This window comes from Chelonia mydas, chromosome 5 (assembly GCF_015237465.2).
Source record: "Chelonia mydas isolate rCheMyd1 chromosome 5, rCheMyd1.pri.v2, whole genome shotgun sequence".
NCBI classification, from domain to species: Eukaryota; Metazoa; Chordata; order Testudines; family Cheloniidae; genus Chelonia; species Chelonia mydas.
In genome coordinates this window covers 79,859,137-79,872,571 of record NC_051245.2, presented here as the reverse complement: position 1 = coordinate 79,872,571, position 13,435 = coordinate 79,859,137, and the positions used below count along the sequence as shown (strand labels likewise).

The 13,435-nt window shown below is 37.8% G+C and overlaps 1 protein-coding gene across 1 annotated transcript in view; it reads right to left on the bottom strand.

The window, feature by feature from the left end:
* Nucleotides 1-524: 524 nt before the first annotated feature.
* The window catches only part of ISOC1 (isochorismatase domain containing 1), a 16,932-nt gene continuing 4,021 nt past the window's right edge, over nucleotides 525-13,435 (bottom strand). The window contains exons 2-5 of the mRNA XM_007056791.4: nucleotides 7,757-7,876; nucleotides 7,372-7,575; nucleotides 6,920-7,036; nucleotides 525-2,029 (exon numbers count right to left, since the gene is read on the bottom strand). Of these exons, the coding sequence (XP_007056853.2) occupies nucleotides 1,883-2,029; nucleotides 6,920-7,036; nucleotides 7,372-7,575; nucleotides 7,757-7,876 (588 nt within the window). The 3' untranslated portion in view covers nucleotides 525-1,882. The remainder of the gene's footprint in view (nucleotides 2,030-6,919; nucleotides 7,037-7,371; nucleotides 7,576-7,756; nucleotides 7,877-13,435) is intronic.

Below are 13,435 nucleotides of genomic sequence, written 5' to 3'. Positions count from 1 at the left end.
AATATGGTGCTCTGGAAGGTGGCAACATCTCTCCAAAAATTTATATGCATAAAAGATATTGTTGGAAATTTCCCCCTCCTCACTACTGCAGCTAATATAAATGTATAAATATTGAAGAAACAGAATAATATTTCATGAGATATTTATAGCACTTTTGCGCACAGTTGTTGATTTATATAAGTGGACTTTACTCTGCTAGACAGCATGATTAACATAGCAGCCTCTTCTCCCGCCTCCCCCTCAAAAAAGGGTAAAAATAGGTCAGTGATGTGGGACAATGGCTTCTTAAACTCTTCCTTTCCTGCCCCGAGCCACAAGCGTGGTGATCATTCTTCAAATTTTAGAGCACAAAATAAGTTCTCTCAAAAACATAAGCAAATTGGGCCATACTCTGCCCTTAATCTTGGCACCAAATTTCCATGACATCTATGGGAATTTCACAGGCAGCAAAAGCTAGAATAAGAGCTATGGTAAATAATAGCTTTTAGGATTCTCCATTCCACAAATACCACAAGAGTAAGAGAGACAGTAAATGTTAACATTTTATTTGCTTTAAACATATAGAGGTTATGCAATTCTTTTAGAGCCATCTTGTGGGGAAAATAAATCATTTCAAACAATACATTTACTGTAATTTTTATACCTAAAAGATCAGTGTTCAATATTTTGTTTCATCTCCTTAAAAAAAAAACAACAAAAAACCAAAGGTTCTAAAGTTACATTCTTGTTGTAAACGTTATATAACAAATTTTAACTCATTTGAACATGAAGACGGTGCCTTCAAGAAGAACAATCGTGTTAAAGTTTAGTTCCAGCTACAAGATATATAGCAACAAGCTACAGATGTTCCTTTTTAAATTACGCTTTTAGGCTAGATTCCAATCAAATTCCAACATCAGTGCTGCAGAAGTTTGCAACACACTTGAAAAGTTTTTTCAGGGCTTGCTTGGCGTAATGCAGAAACCAGATGGAGCTTATTAAATCTAGTCATAAAAGGATTAAAAAAATATGAGGACATTTCTAGAAATAATTAGCCTTCAGTAGTTGAAACTGAAAGAGTTTAAGATTTTTTTTTCAATTTTAGATGCTGGTAGTCTCCCACTAGCTGTGAATTACTGTAAACCAATCTTTTAGATCATCTCATTAACAAATTGACAAATTTCTTTATAATTTTGAAAGGAGCAGTGACCCAATGATTGCTTCCATCTGGAACTTGTAGTTGAAGTACAGAACATTAAAACAGGATTAGGGAGTCAAAAGTCTGGAATAATCAAGAATCAACGTAGTCCACTTCAGCTACACAGAATAATTAAGCCTAGATTGTTGATTGAGCTACTTGGTTTGTCTACTGAATAAGACAAGCATTTAGCTTTTATTCTAAAAGACAAACAATGTAAACATGTAGTCCATCTATTTTATACTATTGAAATTCTCTATTAAAATAGTTTAATTTATGCACAAAGTTAAAGCATATTATCACTTCACATTTACCTCAATCAATACAAAAGTGAAGCAGAATATCACAGTACACTTTTACAAAGTGAACAATCAAGAGATTTCACAGAAATGTGCACTTTTTGGAGAAGTGTAACAATCAGTGGATATAGTACAGACTAACAGGCACCTCTGTTAAGTTTTTTTTTTAAATAAATAATAGAGCATCTGACAATAAAAGCATCTTATGGTACTCAAGGTCTTTGACAGCTGTGATTAAACAGAACACACTGGCACCCAGACAAATTTTGCTAAGGCAAGCACAAATACGCCAACTTTTAGTTTTATAGTTCTACTGAAGTTAGTGTGAGAGTGTGCACGCATGTCTGCTTACAACTTTAGTTCTTCCTTAAAGATGACAATGTGGTGCTCTTTCAAAAAGCCCTCTTTATACTTTGGAAAGGAGCCCTGACTCTGGAGCACTTGCCTTAATGATGTTTTGAATTTCTTTGAATTTTGGATGGTCTTTATCAGCTACCAGCTGCAGCAAGATGGCCTCACTAGTGGTAACTATTATTCCAGTGCGAGCAAAACGCTAAAAGAGAAAAGAACAGAGACAAGAAAAGGTGAGACCCTTGCAAGTGTGGATAAGCACATACAGTATACCAAATGGAGAACACTTTTAAAATATTCACTAAACAATAAAACCTGTGCTGTTTTGCCCCCAGTATTTACGGATGGGAAGGATAAAACCAGAAGGCCAGTGAGAATTAAGAGCGGTGGGGGGAGGAAAAAATCAATTCCATTTTGTTATGGAATATTAAGGGGAAGGACAGTCTTGGATTAAAGAAAAGGCATGGTACTCAGAAGGGTTTCTTTCTCCAGTTCAGATCTTGTATGTGAATTTAAGCATGTCACTTCCCTCTACATGAATGTTTTCCCATACATAAAGTGAGGATTATACTCCTCCCACAACACGGCAGTTTTGAAAAGCTTATCTCATCCAGTGTTTAAAAATTTGAGATCCTCAGATAAAGGTGCTATGTAGGTAAGACGCATTATTATAAAGAAAATAAGTTAGCTGCTACTGAAGCTGAATTTCCTTTTTCAGAGGTTGTTAGATACCATCCAATACCCTGTTCATGAGATTATACAGTGCCCTGGAACCAGCAGTCTCGTGAAAGTAAGAGAGGAAGACTCTTTTACAAGCCTTAGCTGTTGACTGTAATTCACTCATATTAGTCAGACAGCAATAATTTTTATTAACAATGCAAAGATTATATTTAGCCTGTAATGGGACATTTACACAAAGAGAACTCTTCTGAAAGACTATAAAATGTTCTCAAGATAAAAGTTAAAATTGTTAGGATTAAAAGAAACCACCTATATTTTAAGTTATTTCATACAAATACAATTAAATTCAGTAATGTTCTGTCTAGCTCCAAACATCTTGCAGTGCATGCAAACCCTGGAAGGCTACAATTGCTGTCTGTAACAGCAGGATATTCTAATGTATCCTGGAGAGAGGCTGGCTCCCTCTGCTAGGCCAAAGCTCCACAGCAAAGAGTTATTCAGCTGTTTGGTGAATACGTCAGATCCCTGCCTCACTGATATTGTAGATCCCTATTCTGGGTCCTGTCTACCTCCCATGCCCACTATCCCCATGGAGGGGACAGTGGGTAGGAGAGGAAATGCAAAGGAAGTGGACTTTCCAGGCTTGGTCTCTATTATGAGCAGTGGAGGAAAAAAGTACCCTATGAGGGGTTGGGATCTTTACCCCTTGGTAGCTAGTTTAGGCAGTTGTGGCATACGCATCCCTATATTCATATCCCCCACATTACTGTCGTAATCTTTGTACAGGGGGAAATCACTATTTTTAGCTAAGTGTTTTACCTTACGCAGTAAGCATGTAGTTTGTAAAACAACGAACAAATGCAGATTGTTTCCTTCAAGTTAACACTTTCTGCATGAGAACATGGCTGTAGGTTTTAATCTTAAATTGCAAAAAAGAAGTGCATTCTCCAGCATGGTAGTGAATAACTAATCCACATGAAGGTCACACATATTTTCAGTTAAAGATTTTAAAATATATTGCCGGTAACGTTTCATAGAGTATTTCTCGGTGGAAATGTTCATTATCTAACAACAACAGATACATTTTCCCTGGGTCATATACTTAAACAGATACAAGCAGCAAATGAAATAGCCGAATTTAAGTGCCAAACATGTGGACTTGAGGCTCCCGTTAGAATTCCCAAAATGATTATCAGAGCACTAACTATTAGGGGAGAGTTACAAATCGGAGCTGGAATGGAATGAAAACTGGTTAGGAAAAAACAAGAGACCCACTCACACTTAAAAGCAAAAACAAAAATCCTTATCCAAAAAATGCAAATGATAAAGCACTACCAGAAATACATTTCAGAAGTATAGCTGAAATCTGTGTTCATGTTAGTAATGCATGTGTCATTAAAACAGAATAGCAACAGAGAGTGGGCTGTTAAAGAAATACATTTAAGAGAAGAAAATGCTGAGGGTAAAATTCACCCTGTGAAGAGGTGAGACATAATGGTCACTATCTTGTGGGCTTAAATGGTTCTGAAAGTAGCATACGCAAAGGTATATGCCTCTTCTCTATAATGGCTAGTAAAAGCGTAAATGACCTAGCTTTACATTAGCTTTGCAGATCTGCTTTAGGAAACCATTAACCTCTTCAGCCCAAGAGGCGGAACTGTTTTTCCACAGAATGGGCTATTAAATGTCTTAGGAAAAGACTTGGGGCACATCCACATGTACAGCGCTGCAGCTTCGCTGCTGCAGCGTGTCCAGTGAAGACACTGTATGCCGACAGGAGAGAGTTCTCCCACTGGCATGATAAAACCATTTCCACAGGCTTTCCCACTGACATAGCGCTGTCCACACCATCGCTTATGTTGGTGTAATTTATGTCACTCAGGTGGTGGTTTATTCACACCGCTGAATAACATAAGTTTTGCTGACATAAGCTATAGTGTAGACATAGCCTTAGGGCTTGTTCACACTACCACTTATGTCAGCAACTGAGGAAACTAACAGGAGCCTCAAGATAGCTTGAGTTAGCATTCAAAAATTTTGCTGCTTAACTGATTACTTGTTCAAGCATAACAAAAATCTAACTTATTGTAAAACAAATGTCTTTTAGAGCTTTCTTCATGGTTGCAAAAAAAAAATCTCAACATGCAGGACTGAATTCTAAATGGGACTACATAGATTTGTATATATCTGAAAAGTAACAGCAAAAGAGGAGACCACAGGATGAAAGTTGTCTTCTTCAGCTTTGACTACACTCAGGTTTCATGCAGGATTCTCCTTGATCAGAATCTAAACATTACAGGGCAGTCACCCCATCATGAGGAAGGAGTAATCTGCACAGAGTAGAGCAATGCAAACAGGGCTGAGGGCAGCAGAAAAAAAGGCTGACACTAACATTGGATAGAGTGAAGACCTATTCCTGTTTCATGCCAGAATGTGTCTCATTATACAGAGTACAATCATTCTGACGTGTATATGGGTCTAATTTGAAAATTTTAAATGCACTATATACCAATAATTTAGAATCAAATTGTGTTAAAGTGTCTACATAATAGCTTGTAGTTCTACAGTACCCTCTACTAGAGGATCTCAAAGACTTGCGAGCATATCTGAAGCAACACATATTAATGAATTAAATCTATACCACCCCTATGGGATAGGTAAATTTAACCTGTAAATCCAGTGAAAGGGAAAAAAATTGAAGGCTTTAAATATTTCTTCTTATGGTGTATTTAGTCTAAACCAGGGGTTATCAAATGTTCTGAAATCATGGAACACATCTTAAGACAATCAGTCCCTTGATCATACAACATTCCTGTATATGCCTTCCTGTTTTCTGGTCCCCATTTCCCCAGCCATGGTTCCTGAAGACAGCATTCAATTCCTCTCCCCTATAATATTAAGCAGCAGCCGTAATATAGGCTCTTTGTTGCACAAAGGAAAACTAGAAGCTTGTAGAGGTGGCTGGAAGTGGAGCCAGTAACACGTAACCTGTAGGCTCTCCACAAAGAGCCAGGAAGTGCTCTCTGAACTACATTTTGAGAACCACTGACATTTACCCCAAACTCCTCAAATAAAGAAAAGTTATCTAGAACCAATTAATTTGTCTGAAGTGCCCTTCTAGGAGTTTTGAGTGGGTGCAGCTATCTACTTTTTTATAATTATAATGGATCTATTCTGACTGAACAAAATCCAGGACTTGTCCAGGGCGATTCAAAATCTATTACAATACACAGAACTGTGATTTGTGTGCGCATGCGCGCATGAAAGATATGTGCTGTTTGTTCTAAGCAAATGTACAGAAACAGCAAAACCACCAAAATTTTGGGTTTTTTTGTTGCCGTACATATTAAGCAATAGTAATACTGCATTAGTTTCCAGATCAGTCTGTGACTTATTTTTCTGACAGTAGTCCTTGTGCGTCATATGCATTATGTGGCAGATTTCATTAAGCTCGCACTTAATCAAAAAGTTACTGCATTTTTATCAAATCCTCAATACTGCTGACTTTACTTAAGCTCTGAGGTTTTAGGAGACATAGAATAAAAAAAGGAGTTGCACACCTTCTATGTGACTGGCACAAAGTTATGGAATTATTGTTCATTTTAAGAGTTTAATTTTCAACTATTCTGCTAAAATCCAGACCAAAAATTTACATGTTTAGTGCAGATACAGTTCTCTTTTCCATCCTGGATTTTTAACACAACAGTGAAGCTTGCAAGCTAGTTAGAGTACATTGTTTTCAATAAAACCACCATGAAGTTGTGTATGAAATGTAGCTGCACTTTTAAAATTTTCTAGCTTTATGTACTGTCACTTCTGCAACATTTGTAACATATTCAGTTGGACTACCAGAATTTTTCTAATTGTGATGATGAAACTTTTTAAAAATCTGGACTTTAAAGCTTTTTAGCTCCTTAGTGGCAAGTAGGAGTTTTACTGAATTTGCTGCATTTTTTTATTTTTTTTTTGCACATTAGAAGGCACTTCAGAACTGGAGCCCCTTTATACTTTGAAGTGTTTAACGGCAGTAGCATGCCAAGCAAAATACCATTCTAAACTATAAAAAGTTGTATAGTATTTTTATACAGTTTCATAGAGAATTCTGTCTTACGAGGTCACCCAAGGGGCCATGAAAAGTCAGTAGTTTTTTAGAATATCCAGAATTTCATGATAAGCTCCCAAATCTGACCTGATGTCCCCAACCCTGTGCTCTGCATGTAAACACGTCTCCAAAAAGTTTACGTTTTTTAAAAAATCCTGGCCCTCCTGTTGCATGGTGACCTATTCTGTGGATGACTACATGACTAACACCTCTCACTGAGTTAGTCACTTCTCAATGGTTTGTAACAATAAGAGAACCAAACATAGAACCAAGATGTAGAAGAAAGTCTGCCTAAATTATGCATGTTACCTCAAGAGCAAACATTCTGTCCATCATACTTCTTGATGAGGTGGCATCTGCTACAATGTGAACTTCCAGACCTCTGCCAACCAATTCCAACGCTGTTTGCTGGATGCATACGTGAGTCTGTCAGAAAAATACCAGCATTATAAAAGTATTTACAGGATTACCTGGAACTACAGTACAAGATTAAATTAGGGATCAATCCTATAATTTTCCCAAACATTAAATTAATAATTAATTCAATGGGAGTTTTGAATGCAAACTGCTTAATTGCAGGATCTGGCCTCGTAAACTCGATTTATATCTAAGTATCTTACGAGATTATCCGCTCTGATCACAACTTAACCTTTAAGTGGTATCTGGACTATAACACTGCTTTGCGCAAAGACATCAATATATAAACACGTTTTCAACCATACTACAGTAATAATACAGTACTATAACAAACAAGTACATACTTCTACTCCAAACAAGACAACACTGCGGACTCCAGGAATATCTGCTAATGCAGCTTCTACTTCTGGCAATACCATAGAAAATTTTGTTTTTGGAAGCACAAGTTTAACTCCTGTTAAATCAATTTCTTGCACGGTGCTTCCAAGGCCTTTGGGATACTGTTCTGTCACAATGACTGGAATTCCTAAAATCCGTGCACCCTGGAGCTGCAAGGAAAAAAAAATCCACAAGAATAAAACAGTTATTTAAGCATGAGAGGAGTGAACGTACAGTATTTAAATCTGGACTGTATAAGACACCAGTCACTGGTAGTATCTGTGCATTGATGATAATTTGCAAATATTTTTGTAGTTACTGCAGGTGGAGGGGGAAAATCAGTAAACCTACCAAACGTTGTCCTACACTGATGATATCACCAAAATATTTGATAGCAGGTCTGAATCTTTCTTGCATATCACAACAGAAGAATACAGTGCTTGAAGGTGTCAGGTTGCCCAATGTAGTTATCTGAAAACAAAAATATAGATTTAACATCACCGTTTTAATTCAATTAAATTTTTAAATGATTAGTAAAAAAAAAGGGGGATTTCTGGAATGAAAAATAGTTTTTTAAAACTCTGTCAGCATATGGGTTGAACGCATACTGAAGAACAAGAAAATTAGGGGGGAAAAAGGACCTTTAAGGATTTTATTTTATTTTGTTCGTTTGTTTTTAAAACTAACATGTGGCAATCAATTAAATATTGACCCAGACATACAGCAGTATTGCAGTAACCAACAGGAATCCACAGTTTTATCAAGTGAGAGATGCACTCAGGACAGTTTAAATACACAATGAGACTTGTATACTTTAAAATATAACTGCCAGTCACAGGATCTAACCTTTTGACAAAAATACATCCAATTCTGCAGCCACAACTAAAGGGACATTATTTAAACAAACTTCTCACAAAACTGTTTTACCTACTAATGTTACAAAGTAAAACTTAAAAGCGGTATAACTGAAAGTTTAAAATAAAATTCTCTTTCTATATACTTTGTATGAACTCATTTTCTTTGGTTCCACAATATAGTCAATGTCTCCTGTTTGTGTGGTCCTTTCACCTTTCAGATAGCTTACTTTTGGGTTTGCTTTGCTGTTCACCTTTACAAAACTTGTATGCATCCTTTCTGCTTCTTTATGATTCTAAAAATGGCTTCAAGCTTTTTCTAAATATTTTTCTATTTCATCTTTCAAATACGAAATATCAAGGCTGTTTGGTCCTCAATTCCTTCTCTTTGCTGGAGAATCTTGGCCAGATGTTTGTAAGAGGAATGGTGATGTTACTGGGGCAGTACCTCAGAGGCCACGTTCATCATACCTTCCCCCTCCCCAGTTTCCTCCATAAAAGGGGTAGATATACTGATTCTTAATGCTAATATTCTAAATGTATAAGGATTCCCCAAAGTTGATTTTGAAATGGAATATATGGTGACCTTTGTGAAATTAATGTGCCGTCTTAGTGCAGTCCACAGTGACCATAACACTTTGTACAAACAGCAGTCTTATGGTATGTCTAAGCTTCAATAAAATGCCCACAGTTGGCCCAAGACAGCTGACCCAGGCCAGTCAGGGCTGTTTTATTGCAGTGGAGACAAACCCTCGGAGGCCAAAGCTTGAATCAATCTGAAAAACCAACTACTCCCTAATACTTAGGTCTTGTCTAGACTAGGATTTAAAGGTGTGTGTAATTTGGTAATCTAACCATTTTAAATCCTATTCTAGGCAGGGCTCTAGAGGTGGCTATTCTAGATGGGCAGAGAGAGCGGCATCAGGTTACAGTGTCATGTGACATAAGGTCTTTTCAAGATCTTGCTGGGGACCACCTCCACCAAGATAGCAGCAAGGGCCTGATATTCCTAAAGGGGATCAGGAGAGGGAGATGGAATCAAAAATTAAAAAGGTTCATTGGTTTATTTGATTAGCATTTTTTCCCTTACAGTTCAGCTTTTAAAAGAGCGTATTTTAGTGCTGATAAAACTTGACAGTATGGAGGCTGGAGCCTTCAAACAACTGAACATGTAGTTCATGATTAGCAGCAGTGTAAGTTTGGCCACATTGCATTGGAATGCAGAGTTGGAAGGACCACCTCTAGGAGCAAGCTGATAGCTTGTTTTACACGTCAATTTACTCTTTGTCCTCTGAGGCTTTTAATAGCACCAGTAGTGTAATGGACACTAAGGGCTGCACTAAGGTGATATGCTAATTTCGCATAGGTCACTATAATAATGAGTTTTTAAGTCTATTTTTGAGATACTGTAAAGCACTGTGACATATAGAGTTCTTGATTTGGTGATGAAAGAGAATAATGTTACAAAATAATGGTTTCCACATAAATGTTAAGGCAAAAACCAAAACATTTTGCCAGCAGAAGACATTACTCGTGACAATGTTCTGTTATAAATACTTTGTTTCTGTTATTACCATTTATAAAACTGGAAAGTCAAACATCCAAAAGCTAGGAAATGCAGAATGAAGGTTGCTTGTGCATAGACAGTATGATGGAGTCTTTAACTGCATAGTCACACTATTTCACCTTCCAGGACCCCCACATCCATCAGTGCATATAATGGACAGTGCTCAGGGAATGAGGCAGTTGTTCAGTATTTCATTTTATCCTCTTCATACAATGTGTGGTCCCAAGCTTTGTTTACTGCACACCATGCAAATTCTTCACTGAATACAGCATTATTAATTTCCTCACAGGCTTTTCTATTATACTCACCACACAGAAACATTATTGAATTTACCTTGACAACTTCCCTGTGGAATAGGAAAGTAGTAGCTCCATTTTACAGACAGGGAATTAAAAGATAAAATTGAAGCTGGAGAGGGGAAGGCTGGCAGAGCAGGCAGGGCTGGCAGAGCAACCCAGCTCCACGTCCCTGCAGCTCCTAGGTGGCGGAGAGGCACAAGCGCCAGCTGCCGCAGCTCCCATTGGCCAGGAACCACAGCTAACAGGAGTTGTGGGGGTGGAGCCTGCGGCCGCAGGCACCATTGACCCCACCCCCTACCCCTCTGCCACCTAGGAGCTGCAGGGCCATAACAGTGGGAGCACCCCTCCCCAAGGTAAACATCCTCCCACACTCCCAACCCTCTGCCTCTAGCCCTGACCCCACACACCCAAACTGCTGCTGCTGGCCCAGGGGCTGCCTGAGTCGGGCAGGCCCTGAGCCAGCACCAGCCGCTACAGAAGTCATGGAAAGTCACAGAATCCATGACTTCTGTGAGACTTGCAGCCTTGTGTATAACTACTGGTAGACAATTAAGAATTTGACTGGCTGACACCCCGTACTGCAACAATGCAGCACGTCTACATTAGGAATTTGTATCAGTGTATGTATATCAGTGTAAGTAAATGCAAGTTTCCCTGATAGACATATCCTAATCTGAAGTGTGTAAAGTAGCTTTCAGAAAAGACGATACAGAGACAAAATTAATACAGAGCGAGGTTACAACCCTTCTGAACTTCGGAGGGATGGAGGAAGGAATTGAATATTTCAGTAGAAGAAACCAGGCAGTGTTGTCCCTTTCTGAGCATTAATTGGTACAGTAATCAAATTTCTCTTCCTTTCCCCATGTCTAAATATCTATCACAATTACAATGAGTTTATGGAAGGAGATATCTGAATGGCTGATGATTAGGCTATGCGTATGATAAAACTATACAAGTTAAGGGGTCAGCAATTTGTTGTTATTGGGTTTTTTTAAATCATTTTATTAAAAAAATATTAGGTGTCTAGTGCAACCGCCCTCCCTATCACACTCATGCAGATGAAGGACTTTTTTCTTTGACTAACGTTTCCCAGTTAATCCGAAACATGGAATTATGACTGTATTAGACCAGAGGTTCCCAACCTGAGATCTGGGAACACTGGCTGGTGGTTCAAGGAGAGCTGGCTGGTCACATGGTGATCTTTCCACCTCATTACCAGCTGCTAAATTACATTCAGAAACAGCTAAGATACATTAAAGACTGCTCTAATTTTACCTTTTCATCTAAACAATTACATGAAAAACCTCAGAGATGTAATGGCATCACCAATGAGAGGGCAGGCTGCCCACGAGACTGCTGCTGTACTAAAATGTGATCCACACTATGACAGTGTTTGGCAAGTCTGTATTAGACTAAAATGGAGTAATATGTATATGAGGTTTAACAAGAATGTATTACCAGATATCACAATACTGACTCTTCAAGGTCAAGATAAAAATTATGGCCCAGTTCTTCAAAGAGATGTGTGCAGGGATGTCAAGTTCAAGATAAAAGATATGCCCTGGCCCTGCTAAGAAGTGAGTGTGGGGGATCCCACTGAAGTCAATGGTTTCAACACAGGGAACAACCAGCAGAAGTCTTTGCAGAAGTGAGGCCTGTACTTGCGGGGGAAGGAGTCTTATCTGTGTCATTAATGACACTTTAAATTATTTAAACTAATCTTAAAATCCTGTAGTTTTCTTGTCACAATTTAGCTGCCTATTTTGTCTTTAACTCAACTTGGACAGAAAGACCTCACTGGTCAGTTTCATGGAGGGGACATCATCTTTTCATGTTTCCAACTCAGCAGTATAATGTCACTTTAAATTAACAATGGCTAGATGACTGAAGTCTTTTTCTATCCCGAAACACACAGTAAATTTGAGGATGGAAAATAATTCAGACCTCTAGACATTCCTTCTGTTAATGTTTGTTCCACATAGTATGTTTTCTTGCCTAGTTCTGACTATACCAAATGATGAGGTTTCCATCACTTCCTTGGGAGACTTGGTAAACATAATTAGACAAAGGAAGAGATACTAAGAGGGGTCTTTGACACATGAGCAAAGGAAATAACAAAAATACGTAACATTCTGGGCATAGGGAACAGTATTTAGTGGTAAAGCAGTGGTTGTCAACCAGGGGTGCATGTACCCCTGGGGGTACATCAACTCATCTAGATAATTGCCTAGTTTTACAGCAGGCTACGTAAAAAAGCATTAACTAAGTCAGTACAAACTAAAATGTCATACAGACAATAACTTGTTTATACTGCTCTATATACTATACACTGAAATTAAGTAAAATATTTATATTCCAATTCACTTATTTTATAATTATATGGTAAAAATAAGTATGCCATTTTTCAGTAATAGTGTATTGTGACACTATTTGTATTTTTATGTATGACTTTGTAAGCAAGTAGTCTTTAAATGAGGTGAAACTTGGGGGGTACGCAAGACAAATCAGACTCCTGACAGGGGTACAGTAATCTGGAAAGTTTGAGAGCCACTGAGATAGAGGGAGTCTGACCTGATAACCTGCTAGGGCACAGGATTCTATTAAGGCTAATTTATGAATAACATCCCAATAAGTATTTTCTGGTGATACAAAGAATAGCCATATTCCAAATAATAAAAATTATTCATTTTTTACATTGCATTTCCAACTCATCCAGAATTTCTGCCTGACAGAGAAAAATTAATTGACTACAGCTAAAACATGAACATTCCTCTCCATATAAAATTCAAATTTTCATTACTGAAAAATGGTTGACTTTTAAAACTCCCTACGCTGGAAAAAGAGAAAAGTGATGCAATTTTGTTCTGAATGCAGTCATTACAGCACGACTGGCATAAATCTCTGGTATGCATGAAGATACCTTACTATGAAAAACACGTACTATATCTGTCTAGCAGTCTGCTATGAAACCAGTGAGTTACTATTCTATAATTTATCAGAAGCAGGACTGAATATAAAACTGGGGACATATAAGGCATGGTACAAAGCTCTGGCACAATAAAATTTGTAATTAAAGATTTATCTTTGTTTTCAATGTTGAACCCTGACCCCAACCTCAACTCCACCTTAGCACAAATTAAGTTGAAAGAAAAGAAAAGAAAGCACAGGTTGTCTATTTCAAATGACAAATGTTTACTGTTTTATGTACTGTACCACCTTTGGGGAAAATATGGTCTGATTCATTAAATATAAAACCAAGATTCAAGCGTGGCTGTAAGATACATGTGCTTCTGTGAAGTGCATTAGGTTA